The sequence below is a fragment of the Notolabrus celidotus genome, chromosome 3, assembly GCF_009762535.1.
Source record: "Notolabrus celidotus isolate fNotCel1 chromosome 3, fNotCel1.pri, whole genome shotgun sequence".
Lineage (NCBI taxonomy): Eukaryota > Metazoa > Chordata > Actinopteri > Labriformes > Labridae > Notolabrus > Notolabrus celidotus.
In genome coordinates, this window is record NC_048274.1 from 35,724,055 (window position 1) to 35,742,333 (window position 18,279).

The window sequence follows — 18,279 nt, forward strand, 5'->3', positions numbered from 1 at the left end:
CGGACTGATTATGACCCGGTTGCGCTCAATAAGAACGAGTAGACAGAAAACTGGACACTGTGAGTCTAAAATATGTTTTTGTTCAGTTCCCTTGTTGAAGTCTGAGCCTTCACTTTATATGACTGTATGTCCTCTGAGATTTTGAGCCTGCTCCACATGATGATATTTAGTTTAACATTTTGAACACCTCAATACGATCCTTAGCTATTCAGTATTGTCAGTTATATACATTGTGTCGTGAAAGAAAATTTGATTCGGCGGAAAAAAAACGCATTTGGCATTATTTTTGACGGAAAACGTTTACGTTTTATTTTTAAATGATTCATCGATAATTGATCGTTAACATTTACTAAAGATCGATCATGGAAAATACTTGAAATTTGCATCCCTAGTCTTCATAAAATACTAAAAAGACCTAAAAAATTATCTGTATTTGCAGAACGAGGAGTCAGCGTATTGGCTGTGATGGAGGGCTGAGCAGAGACACACACAAGCAGGAGTAAGCACAAGTTCAAACTGCAAAGTAAACCAAATTCTCCAGCACCCTGGACATGTGGACGTCTTTTAGAGCGTATCACTGTCAAACAATCAGAAACTAACTTTTGAACTTTTAGTTTGGCTGCTTTGTTTACTTTATCTCAATGTTGATCCACCACGCTCCCCTCCTGTTGACAATATAACTGTCAAACTGCTTATCAATAATATTGAATGGAAAAATGACGGATGTTATGTTGTTTTAGTGCACGTAGTATTTAATTGTATTGATAATTTGACAACTTTAGACTGTCCTGCTATTGAAAACAACAAAAACCCATCATTCACTTCTGAGGGTCTATGGTCACATGATTCTGAAGGGTCCACAACACACTCTCCTTTATAAGTTATGAAATTATTTATATTCAGTTCTTCTTGTTTTCCTGTTCTTCAAGTCAAGTTTGTCATTTTCCAACATCTGTGAGTTTGCCTCTCAATGAGCTCAGCAAAGGGAAGTGAAGTTGAGGAATGCTGATAGCTTTTCAGTCCACATGAAGCAAACGTCTTGATGTTGCATTGCATTCTGGTCTACTGAGGCTCCCAGCTGTGAAACCGTTTCCTCTGTTCTGTGATGGATTTCTCCCAGTTTGGTTGTCAAATGTCTTTGAAAACTTGAAGCATAATATGAGAGTCCTTTTTTTATTCTTGAGGGCTGTCATCAAAGAGAGACGTTTTGTCTTCTTTTTTAAAAAGCTGCAAGTCGTCGCCGTGTTGGAAATGTCTAAGGTTGAGGAGGTTAAATCATAAGCTCCTTTAAAACATGCACTGCATCTCTGAAACTTTTTCCTGGCATTGCAGTGGTATAAATCTTTTAAGGCAAATGGTCAAATCTGCTCAGCCTGACTTTTTGTGCCTGCAAGAAGTCAGGGTAAGCTGATGTGTTAACATAGGAAATAATAGTGGGAATCAATTACTGTGAGTAATTGGGCCAGGCCAATGATATCGTTCACATATTTTGGAACTACATTTTAAAATCTTTCAATGAAATTAACCCAGAAACAGTCCCCAAGAACACTCATGATCGCCTGCTGTGATGTGCACATGAAAGGGAACATTTCAGATCCTGAAACTAGTAGAAACATCAGGACTTATGCAGATAAGAAATGAGTGTAGCCTCTAATTTTAGAAAATGTGCAGCAGGAGGTGACTCCACTGGTTGAAAAGTGTCTTATTTATTTATATCTACTGGAAAATTCCCCTAAATCCTACGTGATTCAGTACCTCTACAAATATTTTCTTCTGTGTTTTGGTCTAAATCACTAGTTCATTCAGTCTTCTTCAGTAGAGCACAATGGTGCTTTTATGTCAAGTGGTTCCACCAAGAGGGCTTGCTTTTATCTCTTTTTTTGTGCATCAACTCCTTGATTAACACTTCATCTATTTTCCTTTTATATTTCCTTATATGTCTTGAATGTCTTTTACTTATCTTCTATGCTCTTACTTCTACTCACTACTCACTTCTTTGTATTCTCCCATCTCTTTTAATTGCTCATATTATCTTTCATGGTTGGTCCTTTTGGTCTCAGTTAATGTTGCTGGGTGCTTGTGTTTCCTGGGTTCACATGATGTGCAGGTTAAATACATTATTTTGGTAATTTGCAGTTTTGAGTCTTGCTTTGTTCTTAAGCTTTTATGTGTCCATCAAAGTACTTTATAGAGCCTTGTATTTAAAGGTGTTATTTAATAGAGTTATTATTATAAAGAGGACAGTAAATAAAGGTAAACATCAGGGCGTGGCAACCTCCCTTTGACAAGAATGTTCCATGGTGACCTGTCAACCAGGACAGAAACAAAACTTGACCAGCCTTTTGTACACTACGGTCAATTCTAAAGTAAAACAAAGATGGTTAAAATGCAGTAAATGAGAGCTGTCACAGTGGAATTGTTTTCTTCATTTTTACAGTCTATGGCTCTATTTCTAGGTTTTTAAGTCAGACCAACTTCCAAGCAACAAAAATTACCAACAATAAAAAGTGTGCCTCAAAATCGTGTTCTGATAATAACAGATCTCACAGGTGGGTGTTCTCAGACTTGTCAGCCTAAAACAAAATACTTCACTTCATGTCCCCTCATGTCCTCTTACCTCTCCCCAAGGAGTGGGGATCCACTGTAACCTTTCATTCTTGGGGCAGCGCCGCAGGACACACGTCTCTTGGGCTTTGGGCTTGTGATGCTGTCTGCACATGCTGTCAGGCACCACCACCGCTTTGGCTCCTGGGTCAGTGCTGCGGCAAAACACGCTTCGCTTCCTGAGTCCACGACCGCAGCTCTTAGAGCACTGAGAGGAAGCAAAGAAGTCATTGACAAACAATTTTAAATCACGCATTCACAAATACACACTTACCATGCCTTAGCCTTATACTTCCTCGTGGCTGCTTTACCCTTCAACTCCTATTACATTTAAGCATTAGGCTGCATTAACAGAGGTTAAATCCTTGGCACGGACACTGTAAATGCATTTTCGATTCACCACATGGTGTACAAGCAAACAGAAGGTCATCGGTTTGATAGCAGCCCATTATGGCCTAACATTAAATACAATAAACCAATAACTCAGAGCTGAATGTGACCCCAGCCCATCAGAGTATCCACCAGCAGCAGACAGTTCTGCTGCTGTAAACTGAGCTATAGAGTCAAACTGCTCCACGGGGACTGACGACCACAGCGGTCATTGCAGTTTTAACATCCCATTAATTTATTAGACATGCACACATCTGTGCACATTTTAAATACACAAAAATGCACGTACACACCCCCCAGTTGTCCTTTTGTCACTGAGAGGTTCGATTGATCTCTTCAGGGAGACTGGCCTTGTCTCTGCATGACCGCCAACTGAACCCGCACAGCTTATAACAAAATAGCCAAAGCACACAACGCAAGTGTCCAAAAGAGTGATGGCTGAATGACAGCTGAATGTCCCAGCTGTGCAGGTCACACCGGCTAATCACTTCACAAAGTTTGACAAACTGTCAGATCTGCAGCCAGTCCATTGATATTCTGCACAAGGACAGAGAGTAAATAAAACTTCTGTGAAGTCCGATGCATTTTGGTTTCAGAGGAGCAGGCCAAAACCTTCAAGTTAAACCTGTTTATTGGCCAGAGGATTAACCTCACTGATCAACTTTTGGCTTTGTGTAATATTTTTCTGTGCTTCAAATGAAAGCAATACTGCAGATCATCATCTCACAGTAACAATTACTGAAAGGAAGGAGGGGGGCATAACAGAAAATAATCAAGTATAATCACTTTTGTGTGGCTGTTTTGTGGTTCATGGGTTTATTTCGTTGCTACATGTAGGTAGAGTTCATTATCATTAAATTGTTCAAATCACAAACTTGAATAAAGATGAGTAAAAAACATTTCTTTTTGATTGCAATCAAAAAAAGAGAAATAAGAAAGTATTTAAAAACTAAAACAATCCAGATTCCACATGATTAAAGCTAAATGTGTCTTTGTATCCAGATGAGAAGCATGTTATTAATTTATTTATTTGTAGCTCTTCATGCGTCCAACAGAGGGCAGAAGAGTGTTTGTTAAAGCTGAGTGAAACCTCTGACAGCTTACACAAGAGAGGGAAAAATCAGTCTGAGGGTTTGTGTTTGTGTATGCAGTATGTTTACTATTAACAAGAAAAGAAGAATGACGTAAAACATAATATCTGGATGTTCTTTAGCTCAGTCAGTCCTGCAGGGTCCTGGAGTCATTTATTCTGATTCACTGTCGCACTGTGATGGCTTACAAGGTCACTTCACCAGAGCAAAGCCAGCACTTATTTCAGAAGTCACATTGTTGTTTTGCAAGTTGAGTTTCATCACACACACGCACACACACACACTCATGCACACAAATCAAACACTCAACTGTGGAAAGTTTGCTTGTGGCTTAACAAAATGACAGTGATGAGTTACCTTTAAAGCCCGAAACATCAAACTGAAAAATGAATTCTTGTGGATCAACACTGAATCAACAAACTCTCCTGAAATGGAGACGTTTGTTTTGATTGGTAATAGTGCTGTCAAGCTATTAGAAAGAAATATATCTTATTAATTCTTACAAATGATCACATTTATCATAATTTATGCAAAAAGCTTGAGTCTGCAAAACCCTGTACCCATTTGTTTTAATTGTATGTAAAAAAAAATGTCACCTTATTTAAACCTTGAGTGTGGAGATTTCATTATTTTCCATCTGTAAAGCCACTGGTGGGGGGTACGTGTCAGACCAAGTGTTTAACTGTGTGCTGCTGATGAAGCCTTTTTTCACATGTTCACAGCAAAGACTTGCAACTGTGATGCATTTGAATGTAAAAAGACAGCAGGATGACAACTTTTGAAATAAACATTAATTACGTTGTTCAGGACAAAATCTGCAAAAACTACTTGGTCCATAGGGGGCGCCAAAATCCACACAATCCTAAAGTTCCAAATAGGAGCTTCAAGCGTTAATTCACCAACTACCCTCTTTCCACTAAACAGCAGCGCTTTTCCCCACCCCTTTGTTTCTGCTAGTCTCTGCAGCCTCTGTCACACATGCACTACTGGAATTTTCAAAACATTTTCAGAAGCTCTGTCCCCAAAAAACGTCCACATATTGTGTATGCATGTCTTCGACAGTGAGTAGCCATCCCTGTCAGATGAGGGGGTTGTTGGGAGTCTTGTGAGGCAGGACATGACATCAAAAACACGCAGCAGAAGCCACAGTGCAATGTTTATGACATGATGGCGTACAAGGCAACAGAGACCTTCACTATGATGACAGATTTTGCATTTATATCAGTGCTATATGCAAACAGACGATGTGCAGACATCTTCGCTGCTTATTTATTCTGCTGCGTGTTGCTCTTCTACGTCCACACAAGCCACATGATATAAACATCATCACTTGCACTCGCTGAGGGTGAGTTTCCCCATTTATTTCCTGCTGCTTACTCACATCAGCTCACACTGACTCCACACAGAAATGTTTTGCATGTGTAAATGAAAATGTTATTTTTCTGTTATGTTGGCTGTCTTCACCAGAAGTTTTGTTCTCTTATGTCCCAAAAGTTGTTTTCTCCCCTGCTTTTAAAACTGTGACAAGAGAAGGTTTATATCAAAGAGTTGAGCGCATGTGAGTACAGCCACAGGTACAAGAGGGATAGAGGGAGGGGGGGTATTAATTGATCATGTAGCAACATTCTCTGAGATGGATAAAATGATAAAAAAAAAACATTCAAGTCAAGTAATTGTATGTGTTTTCCTCATATTTACAGAGCAGCTGTTGACAGCTGTATGCTCATTTACATGCAAGGTCAAGGGGCACAATGAAGTGTGAGTGATCTGTGTAAATGTTGTTGACAAGTGAATTAATCATTATTGAATGATTGAATAATCAAACTGAATGTTTCATTCTGACAGCCCTAATCAGTAACAATGTCAGATTAGTAGATACAGTGTCATACATGGCCGCCAACCAATCATGACTGTCTGTATTTCAGGATTTTCTTAAAGTCACAGAAAAAGGAAGCGCTAAGGGCACACCTCCCTTAAAGCAGGTTTATTTTGTTTCCAGAGTTGGAAGCCCCCTTTAATGTATAGTCCTATCATGCTAACACAGTGAACACTGCATGTTTAGTTGAGGCTGATGCGCATGTTCCTTACTCTGTTAAACGTTGTACATGGTAGTTGGGACAAAGAGTAAAGAGTGTTGCACCAAATGGAAAAATAACTCCCCCCAACAGTTCTCGAGTTAATTCAATTGACAATCATCGTTCAAATGTTCACCTCAAGGTGACGCCAAAGGAAAGATCAAAGAAACCATGTGAGTTAAAATGATTCATCATCCTGGGAAAATTCAGGTCTTGTTTTAATTTTATACTAAATTATAGCTTTGATGTTTTCTTGACTACAGCATCTTTAAAAGCTTCCAAAAACCCACCTGTGACCAGGATCCAGTGCTCCACTCGGGCGGGCAGGCCTGGGTGTGGCAGGGTTGGACCTGGGCTGGAGAGATGACAGGACAGAGGGAGTGTGCCACCACTTCTTCTCTCTGATAGGTCACCTTCCTCAGGCAGCGCAAAGTCCTGGTTTGCTGACCTCCCCCACACGAGCGGCTGCAGGAACCCCACTCTCCTGTCGCCCAGCTGCAGAGAGACATGAGAGGTCAGATACAGAAGAGGAAATCCAGAGGAAGCAAGCCATCAGTAAATAAGATTATACTATACAAGCATGTTTTTAACAGAGGAGATTGAGGACATACTTAATTGTATGTGCACTCATTTGCACATAAACAACCAAGTTGTGTTTCCATTAAAGGAACTTCCCCAAAAGACATGGGTGGCACAGTGGCTACCCCAAAGTGAAGCCAAAACTTTTAGAGCTCCCCCTGGTGACTGGTTGCATTTTAGATCATAACGCCTGTCTCCTCCATGTAAACAGATGAGACATGGGTCAAAGTAGATAACTGAAATACGACTCTTTTTTTCCCCAAACACGTTCTCTAACTCTACCATTAGTTATCATCATGCCAAAGTATGTGCAAGTGTTCATTTTTCCAGTGAATTGTAGTTCAAATCCATTATTTGATGTAAAAAAAGAGGGGATGTGATGTCATGATTGACAGCTCTGTTGACGAATGTGGCTCCTACAGTGCTTAGTGCTGGATTATCAGAGTAGAGTAGGTACAGTGGGAGAAAACAGAACGAACACTAACACTATGGGTTGCCAGATTGCTCACTTCATGAGCAGCTTTCAATAAAGTAAACTCAGCTTCTGTCATTAGGATGTCAGACCAATGACTGAGGTCCCAATCAGTGTGAACAACCACAAACTCAAATCTCTACTCTGCACAGATAAACACAATTTCACTTCCAAAACTGTGAGTTGTCTCATATCAAAATCTTGTTTTCTTAACAGGTAAGTTCTACCATGCTTTAACATAACATGAGAACCATACTGTCCATACAACTCTCCACAATGGCTTTCCCAGGTCTCCAAGGCCATCCGCGATATATAGCTTACAATATGGCAACAGAAAGACAGGGAATGCAACATCTAATGTTTCCTGATTTCCTCTCCTGATTGTACCTTCCTCTTTTTATCTTCTTCACCCCGCTTTTTTGTCTCCCATCATTTAATCTCCACTCCTTTTTTATCCTCTTTTCGCCTGTCCTCTCCTTTAGTGTTTCTGAGTTCCTGCTCTGCTGCTGATGAAAGCCTACTGCTGCTTCTAAAATAGCTTCTGTCTTGGCATCAGGGCTGCAGGGGGAGATTACAGCAAATGAGTGGTCTGACAACCACAGGCTTAGAAGAGGGAGATGGAGACATGGGCAGATGGCTCAGTCCAGTTTCTGAGATGACATATCACCGCAAAGACCGTTCCTCCACACCGCCGACCTGCTTCAGGGGAAGAAAAATGCTTTCATTCTCTTTCAAACGCCACAGACGAATGAGGCAGCAAGACTAGACTGCAATTTAGAAACAGGAAAGATTTGAACCATTGGGACCCAAAAGCATGGGTTTTGGATTTTTTAGGGACTGTTTGCTTTTTTTTCCTGTGCTTTGCCTGGCTTATAAATAACAATATATCATTGGGTAAAAGTGGCTAAAGTGCCACTCCGCTTCGCTGCAAACCACCACTGACCTAACTGTAATTTGTATCTGTGCAATGTTTCAATAACTGGCATATTTTGAGGTAGAACTAAGTGCAATACTGCAGGGGTGGCTCTGAAAACTTCTCCCATGCATTTTTAGTACTTATATTGCTGCACACATGTTACCACAGATGAATAACATTTGTTTATTTTGAACCTAATGCTGAGTTAAATTGGAGGCCAGTGGTTTTCTGCTGAATTATGCACCAAAAGGACCACCTCAGATAAACAGGTCAATACCACTGCTCTTACCAGAACTCTAAACAAAGTATTTTTAACACAGATTAATATATGTTTACTTAAGTGTGGTTTGGATACATTTCCTGTTTGTATTTGTTCTTGCTAAATCATCCCTTCTTTCTTTTTCCTTGCACATTTTACTCTCTCAATATTTCCCTCAAGTACAGTCACTCAGTATTTCCAGCTGGCGTTCACATTTGTAAGCCCTACAATCATTTCTTGACAGTTTAAGTATGTAGTCCTTTCTGAATTCCATTAAGCTGATTTTGGTTTAGGGTGCTGGTAGTGATCTAGTGAACATACATTCTTAATGTGCCATCGTTTGTGTTGATGTACGCAATAACACCTTTTACAATGTAAAAGGTCTGCAGTGTCAAAAAGGTAACTCATTTAAATACATCTCATGACCTGTCTGTGTTAAATACTTGATTCTGATTGGTCAAAACCCTCTGACAATAGTTATTCATTCTGAGTATATAAGAAAATGCTTGAGACAACCTGATTACACACATCACACAACATAGTAGTTGTGGCACATCTAGTGTATTGTTTATGATTTTACCTCGTCCTGTTGGCAATGTTTCTGGTGGCATCGACATGGAGGATAATTTAATATTTAGTAATACTAGTATTCAAGAATATCTACTTTGTCAAGTTGGCTTTTCGGATCAAGCTTTGAATTAGCATGACCCGGATGACTGAGAGCCTTCACAGACAGGGTCATTTCATTTTAATTATTACACTCAATATTCATTTAGAGAGCACTGAACTTTAGATATGTGGTCAATGGCTGACCAGTGACTAGCAGAGAAAAGAAGACAAGAAGAGGGAAAACAGAAATTAGTGAGGGAGGTTATAACACACCAAATTGAGGATAATGGACATGAAGCAACCACGGTGTGAGCTTTGACAGAGTTATAGGACTGGGGGAGTCAGAAGAGAAATGTCAACCCAAAAACTACAGAGATGAGGACCTTATACTGGTGCTGCTGTCTGTTCTGAGTCTGTTAATGCTAAAGAACAAATAATAATATTTTGACTTTATTGCAAATGAAAATGTCAAGTTTCATGATAATTTGACCCGTTAGTAGGCTGATAGGAAAACCATGGAAGTGGGGCGCTGGTGGTCTAGCGGTCTAAGCGTCCCACATACAGAGGCTATAGTCCACGTCGCAGAGGACGCCGGTTCGAATCCCTACCGAGACCATCCGCTGCATGTCTTCCCCCACTCTCTACTCCCTACATTTCCTGTCTCTCTTCAGCTGTACTATCAATAAAGGCAAAAAGAACAAAAATCTATGCATAAAAAATGAAAAGGAAAACCATGGAAGTGCTACCAACTGCAGAAACTGAGGGACTATTATTTTAGCTATCCAATGCTTAGTGTCAACTTGTTTGTATATTGAATTGATAGCGTGGTAATAAGCAGGACAATGCATAGTTAGTCATTGGTTATGCAAAATCCTTCAGAGATTCTCTGCTTCACATGTCTCACCCTGTCATGATTATATTCCGCCTAACCACTGGTTACCACATTATCCCTTTAACTATTACTTAACAGTGTGAAAGTCTCCTGCTTCTCATTTTACTGCATTCATTCTTCAATCATTTTACAGCTAATACATAAACCAGAAATGTGTTGCTTTCACATGATTTCAAAACATCACAGGTATATGACACGATTCAACTTTTAATTTCAATACTTTTTGGCTATGGGGTAATTCTTGCAGTTTGATAACACCTGGTCAGTAACTTGTGCATACATTATGTTTTATCTTCTTTTTTCTGTAACTCTTTTCTGGCTCAGGTACAACATGTCTCACTTTGATCTGCCTACATATCCCGCAGTGTGATGCACAGAGAAATCCCCGACCTGGTGGTAAGTGACTCCACAGATGGCCTCTGCCAAGAGAAAGAGCCAAAAAACTTCAAACAGCAGAGGAGGATCTATGGAGTCAGAGAAGATGGAGCGGTAGATGGAGGTGGGGACAGGCCATGCTGCAGAGGAAGCTAAAGAAGACACTTACTTTTCAAAATATGGATGAGACATGAGTGTATCTTTTTCAAACCTCATGCTGGGCTGGAGGACTGTAAAGCTTAAAATTCTCCTTGCATCCCTATTTCATGCTCTGTGCTGCTGCTACACTACAGACAAGCTTCTCCATTTTTCCTTGACACTATGGGAAGAGGTTTAAAACATGTCTGAAGCAAAAGTGGGTAGATGGGAGCGAAGGGGTGAGGGTTGGGGGGGGAGTTTGACTGGCTCTGCATGGCTAGACTGGCCGGGCCCTGTGGGAATCCCGTCGTCTCTGCACAATAAAACATGGATAGGCCTGTCAGCACCCGAGATACATGCTGCAGAGATAAGCAGGCACTTTTACATTCCCCCTTCAGTCACACACGTACACACACACACACACACACACTGACACATACACACAGTGCACGTGCATCCCACCTCATTCTCAGTTTTTCTTCTCTAGGCTGGGATCTTGAATGCATGCCCATACATCCTGGAGGTCTTAATGCAGTCATTAAAGCTTTCATGCTGCTCACTCAACTCTACTTTCTTCCTGTGCAGCGCCCATAAATTGGCCACAACAAGCTGAGAAACGGTGTCAGCTACTGTATAATAAGATCCATGGGCGTTAAATACTGCTTTATTTCCCTGAATGGATAACCTCACTGCTGTTTTTTTAAAGGGATATACTACTTTCTCCACTCCAACAAAGAAGGGAGGTTGGGACACGCAACAAGGCTGTTTAATACCTTTCGCCAAGATAAGAGAAATGGTATGCCCAAGATTAGGCGCAGGAAATGCCCTCTCGGGTGGTGGGAAACTTAGTGAGAAACAGAGGCTGTATGTTGAAGGTGTAACCGATAGTAGTCTGGCTTGTTCAACCCGTGACACTGGAGAAAGTTCAACCTGGACTTGCTGTGGCATGGCTAAGGCTGCACAAAATGACAACAACATTAACATCAAACAGAAGCAGCTTGCATTCCAATCTTTATCTCCTGATTTGCATCCTAAATACATTACCTCGGCGTCCCACACTTCAGAAAATGAAAAGTATGCATACCAACGGTAAATGTGCAAACTTTCATGTTTGTGTATTTTGATGTGCATGTGTGTATACTCGCTCTGAACCCAGGACACGGTTCCCTGCCTGTTCTCTGGACCAATGCTGTAAATCAAGCTAGCTCTAGTTCCCTCAGCCAAAGGCCTACATAGAAGAGAGGCCATTTATTCAGTGCTGTTTCGACTTGTTACTCTGCTGCATTTTACCCTGCTTTCCTCTCCTGCTCACTGCACTGGTCCCTGAATGCACCGACTCTTTTAAAAATGCATGTTACTAAGCACACTGTCTAGACAACACAGATATAACACGGGCATGAATCTACTCCTGGGAAAGTCAAGGAGCTCTGGGTTGAAAACTTCTGAGAGGGGCGATGTGCTCTGACAGGGACAATAGCTCTAATTTGGCTTAGCTATCTCGCCCGTGTCTTTAACCTTGTCTATCTTTATTATTCTCTCTTTCTTTTGCTCAAGTGTTTGCTGGAGTTAAACGATTCTTCCAGACTTTGAAATAACAACTTGTTCATTCTTCATGACAACAATGATTAAAACACTGGTAATCCTTGTGGGCTTGGACTTCACTGACAGGCCGTAACCAGGAATCAAGAGGGTAAGAAGTCCAAAAACCCAAACAGAGCCTTCCCACTGAAACAAAAACATACAAGCCCAAAACTCAGCTCATTTGTTGGTTCCAAATTTAAAATATAGCTGACACTGGTGGACATGCCCTCAGACAAAAAGCTATCTTTTGTTTTGTTTTCATTAAACTGTAATAATGTGTTTTGTGTAAAATGAATCTTGTTTTTATTACTGTTACCCTAGAATTCAGGGAAGCCTATGGGACACACTTATGACTTTTTTTCCATCTAAAGTGTTCTGCATCCTACACACCAGTGATATGTATAAACCAGGGGTCGGCAACTTAGTTTGGCCTGGGGCCAATTTTTTTTCTAACCAACTCATTGGTGGGCCAAAATTACATCTTCATCAGGCAATACTTTTTCAGGTCTGTCTCTTGAACTTTTTTCTCATGTATAGGCTTATATCTTGTACAAAAATGTAATTTAATAAAGTTAATTATTTAAAATCAATGAATTTGCTACAGGCTGTTATTACTGTTTTTGCTCCACTCTGTGTCAGTCTGATTAAACAGACAGTAATAAAGCTGCTGTCTTTGATCACTTAATCATGCACTGTCTTTTAAGACTTAATGGTTAAATAATTGTGATTTTAATAATAAACATTCCAGCTGGACCTTATTGATTTTCAAACAAGCTCCCTGGTCAGCGATGAGCTCAGTGCGCAATCCGTGAAGGATTTTTGGATTGCATGCTCAGAGGAGTACAGGTGGATTAAGAGACTCGCCTTTTACATGCTCATGATGTTTCCCTCTACCTATACTTGTGAGTTGAGCTTTTCTTCAATGAATGCCATCAATGTTTCAATTTCAGGTGTGCAGCTGCATATGTCTCAATTTCCCACTGCAAACCTGTGCATGTCCAAAGTCAAGCAGAACTTGCTGCTTTTATTAATTTGATCTTTGCGCCAAGCTGGCTATTTGTTTTATTTCAAAGAAGCAGATTTTGAACTTTGTCTGTTGCAGTGGCAAACAGAGAGCGAGTTTCCTTTTTTCTTCCTTTTTCTCAGAACGCACAATCACTAATTTCCTATCGCAAGCCGGTGTGCGTAAAAAGTCAAGCAGAACTTGCTGCTTTTGTTTAATTTCATTTTATTTATTTGATCTTTGAGCCAAGCTTGTTATTTTGTGATTCAATGAAAGGGATTTTGCATTTTTTCAGTTGCAGTGTCACACAGAGAGCCAGTTTTCTTTTTTCCTCCTTTTTCTCAGAGCGCTCATGAGCCAATAAAGTTTAAGTCAGTGTGCATCCGAAGTCAAGCAGATGCTGCTTTAATAAATGTTCTGAAATATGTGTGGAATTGTCGTTTTTGTGATATCAAATATAATTTTTTTCAACTCAGTTTTTAATCAAATTGATCATAATCATCTGGAGGGCCAGGTATTATTGAGGGTGGGCCAAATTTGGCCCGACCACTGGTATAAACCATTCAAAATGCTGGAAGAGATGTTTTATTGTATTATTGTATTTCCCTCAGAAGATGGCACAACACTAGCTTTGTCATGGACATGACCGCGAGTGCAACCGCCACCATGCTATAAGATAGAATTGAAAGTCAGCCCCATTGAAAAGCAGCTTTGATGCTTGGCAACATGGACCTGGCCAGCAGTGCTACTTTTGAACAGCTTTTCTCCCTCCTTCCTCCTTAGGTCACAATCAAGCGGCAACCTACGGTCTAAAAATATGAGTCCAATGTGGAAGTGCTAAAAACTGCATTTCATTTAGGATCCACTTTAGGCTGGCTCCGGAAGTAACGGAAACCACATACACACCAATTCAAAAAAGACAATCTTTACAGCAGAAATAAACATGTTTACAGTCTGGTACAAAAGACGAGTGTAGTCTGGATAGCTCATTTCTTGATCAGCACACACTGTACGGGGGGTGAATTTTTTTCTAACGCTGCAATTTCAAAGATATTGAGATTAGGAGTCTTCCAATGAGAGGCACAGCTGACTTGACTGACAGGTGGGAACACTGTAGCTGTTGGCTAGGAGGCTCAAAGCCCGCCTCTTTATGTCACAATCCCTCGACAGCAGCAATATGGCTGCTGCCGTTGATTGGCCTCAAAACAGCACTTCAGAAACAGATGGGTGACGTCACGGATATAGGTCCATGTTTTATACAGTCTATGGTCACAATCAGGCATTAAAATAAACAGTGGTACTACGTTAAGCAAATAAAGTCAAAAGTTGCCAGTTGAGGTGGGTGGCAGCACCACTGTAGATGAAAATGTAGGGGGTAGTGCATCCGTGGTTTGCACGTCACAACTATAAAAGCCATCGTAGGCTGAGCTCAGCTACTCCCCAGGTAGTTGGAAGAATTGTTATTTCCACATGGCAAAAAAATGGTTCTGGAGAGAGCTAGGGAAGTTAACCTGAGCGAGCAGATTCTGAGAACTTTGCCGAAAGCGATGGAAAGTGTTACTCAGGAAGACAGTTTTTACTTTTTTTTCATCTGTGAATGAACCCCTCAAAACAGACTGCATCTTATGTGTTTCCTGTTTTAAGTTATTTTGATATTTAGTCATAAACAATTCTGAATTTACTCTTGAATTTCACATTATTTCATTTCAAACACAAAGTATGTGTTTGTAATCACAGATTAACATAAATATCATGTAAGATTAACATGAACTTGATGACCTCAGTGTGACTGTGTCCTGTCCTCAGCTGAAATCAGGGCTGGGTGCACAGGGCTCATGTCACTTTGAACAAGAGAAGCATGCCCAAAGTGAGAAAAATGAAGAGCCATTGAGTGTGGCATTAAAAATAAACCGTTTCTTGCTTAGGATTGGATTGGATTGGAAGTATGAATTAAGGGTTTGGTGTCTCTTCTAGTTAAGACTTTCCAGGGTCAGATAAATGGTCTGCTGAGTCTGTTCTCAGAAAGTGACAGAACAAAGCTTGACATCCCAGACAGAGAGACATATAATCAAAATATTACATTATTCTGTCGCTGTGATTAAAATCCAGTTGTACTTTCAGATGGACTTGCAGCTGGAGAAAACCCTGCAATTGAACGAGCAAATCCTGATGCAACCAGACAGCAGAAAAGGGGGAGCTTCCATGTAATTTCTCAAGAAGGAAAACAGGAAAAATTAAAGAGTGGGCAGAGAGGAGAGGAGGACGGGGAGAGGCAAAGAACACAGGCTGAGCAGAGTGGTGGCTGGCCACAGCAGATGAACCACATACAACCTCGAGACTGCTCAACCACAGTGTATATGTGTGTGTATGTCTGTGTGTGTTTGCCTGTAATTAAAACAGCGCCTCAGGCTACTGAAAATTTGGCAACATAAAGACCAACACCACATATACCACGGCTAACTGTACATGGAGAAAAGCCCTGACCCACAGCAGCACTTACTATGCAGGGCAGGGCTGTGTGTTGCACAGATGGGAGCCCAGTGTGGGTCTGGTGTGAGGATTACACATGGTGGAGTTGACCTGAACCTTCTGGTCCTGCAGACAGATAGCCTTGGTGGAGATACGACCTGAGGGGAAAACAGGAGGAGAGAGGAAGAGAGCTTGAGACATGGAAGCGGGGCTGCAAAGAGCAGTCACACACACACACACACACACACACACACACACACACACACACACACACACACACACACACACACACACACACACACACACACACACAGAGTCATGCTCTGACAAGTGAGCAGGGGGTTAATGTGAGTGTTTTGGGACCAACAGAGTCTAAACTTCTCAGTTAACAAAGGAGCTTTTCTTTGGCCTAATACACAATAGAAAACACATTTACACAAACACACAGACACACACACTCACACACACACTGGGATGGATAAACTCAGCCACACAAAAATATTTCCTTTGTGTGTTTTCAGATCATGCACCCACCTGACTGTTACCTACGCTTTTCCTTCTAAGTTGCTGCACTTAGACCTGGTGAGTGTTTTATTCACAAGCACCATGTAAGTCAAAATTTCTGAAAGAATCTCAAAATCACCTTCAGATGTATATCATCCACAGGGTTCTTAACCTTGGTTTAATCTCCACAGAGGTCTACACCTCTCCATACAAACAGACCAGGATATAAAACCAGTACAAAGACAAAAAGGAAAAGCAGTTTCATTTTGGAAATCAGTGTCTGGGTGGCAAGGATGTACAAGTCAACTTTAGCTAACTAGCTAACAAAAACCATAACCCGGTTTGATGATAAAGTAGAGAAAAAAGAAAGATGAGGGTTAAATTGATATGACTAGAAACTTGTGTGAGCTTATTAAGGGGTTTGGTTTAGATCCAAACTGGAAACAAGGAATTAAAAAGTGATTCAGTTCCTGTAGTCATTTAAATGAAATATAATCTCATGCTAACTGTGTCTTGGTTTGCGTGTTAAAGGTGACATATCACGCTTTTTTCATCAATATATATTGGTCTAAGAGGTCCCCAAAACATGTCTTTAAAGTTTATGCTCAAAAAAACACTTTGAAATCAGATTTTGGCATGCCTGAAAAACCCTCTTCTTCAGTCCTCCTCAGAACACTCTGTTTTCCCTCTGACCACGCCCCCTCAGGAAGTGGATGTGGTCTCGGCTCTCCGGCACGTTGATCTAATGTTTACATGTTGGCTGAATATACACGGCTGCTCAGAGATCGCGTTACTTCAACCCTCTGAATCTGATCCAGAATCTGATCCTGACGGAGAGGCGCCTGCAGCAGGAACTTTCTGAAGGATTGGTCACAGATTTAGTGTTTCTTGTTGTTTTATTTATCAGTATGTCGACGTGTGTCTTGGTACACAGCTACGAACATGTAGCTATGTGGCTATGCTAATTAGCTCTAGCACGTATCCATGACAAATAAAAATCATCCACTAGATCTTCAAATCTGCAGACGTGGGGAGTAAAACCGACCTCTGCCAGAAAGGCAGCGGGACCTTTTCTGAAGGATTGGTCACAGATTTAGTGTTTCTTGTTGTTTTATTTGTCAGTATGTAGACGTGTGTCTTGGTACACAGCTACAGCTATGAACATGTAGCTATGTAGCTATGCTAACTAGCGCTAGCACTTATCCATGACAAATAAAAATCATCCACTAGATCTTCAAATCTGCAGACGTGGGGAGTAAAACCGACCTTTGTGTTTATTAAGACAGCCTACAACTAGCATGCCTCCCTCCTAAGCTCCTTGTTAGCACACATTTGTGCAGGTAATGAAAAACGGAGGAGGGGATTCAGTATTATTTTATACAGTCTATGGGCTGAACAAGCTCCGAGCTCTGACTCCGTGACAGACCGGATATTGTTGTTACGTAACAAAAACACGGAAGTCTGAAACGGCTCGTTTCACACACATTTACAGAAAGGTGGAGAAATCAAAACAGGGGCAGAATGGATTTTTTTCATTCTCGGGGGGTTTGTAGACATGCCAGGGACACATATTTCAGGTAGAGAACCATTAAAAAGTCCATTTTGCATGATATGTCACCTTTAAATCCCCTGAATTCCAAAAAAGCAGAACACAGCTTCCGACATTGTTTCAATAAGGTAGTTTACTCAATATGCCGATGATGGCAGCTTATATCAGAGCAAATATCTGTGCTGTTTCATTCACTTGACACACTTTTGTGGGAGGGATATGGTGGTTGGTCAGTTAAAGTTAAAGTTAAAGTATTATTATTATTATTATTATTATTATTATTATTATTATTATTATTATTTGTATTATTTCTATTATTTCTATGTACACACGAGTTCTTCATCAACAAACCAACACAAACACACAAAGTCTCACCTCCAGCACAGGGAGCAGAGCAGTCAGAGCGAACCACACCCCAGCTGTAGTCAGGTTTCCTCTCAGTACGAGGCAGCGTGTACTCCCAGACCACACCCGGGTTCTTCCCCTGCAGAAGGATCTATCAGAGAGAGCAGAGTCTGTCAGTGCAGTGGAACATGTGAACACTGTTTCTCTTTTTAACCTTAATGCAACTTGACTTTTCCTGAAGTTGTATGATGTCATGTATTCTTGTATTGCATCAGTACTGTATTGTCTTTAATCAGTCACAACATGTTTAACATTAAGTTTCTGTTTTATTTATAAAATGTGCAAGTTGAGGCCCTAAATTGCAGTTTTTCACAAATGACAGTTAAAAAAAAGGTTTAGATTTGAGAGTCAAGAAACGGTGAGAAGAA

The 18,279-nt window shown here is 40.7% G+C and overlaps 1 protein-coding gene across 2 annotated transcripts in view; it reads right to left on the bottom strand.

Moving 5' to 3' along the window:
* Positions 1 to 18,279, bottom strand: part of adamts18 (ADAM metallopeptidase with thrombospondin type 1 motif, 18) — an 83,833-nt gene that overhangs the window by 9,132 nt on the left and 56,422 nt on the right. For both annotated transcript variants that reach the window (XM_034679056.1, XM_034679055.1), the window contains exons 17-20: positions 17,882 to 18,002; positions 15,485 to 15,611; positions 6,451 to 6,655; positions 2,618 to 2,812 (exon numbers count right to left, since the gene is read on the bottom strand). In XM_034679056.1, the coding sequence (XP_034534947.1) occupies positions 2,618 to 2,812; positions 6,451 to 6,655; positions 15,485 to 15,611; positions 17,882 to 18,002 (648 nt within the window). The remainder of the gene's footprint in view (positions 1 to 2,617; positions 2,813 to 6,450; positions 6,656 to 15,484; positions 15,612 to 17,881; positions 18,003 to 18,279) is intronic.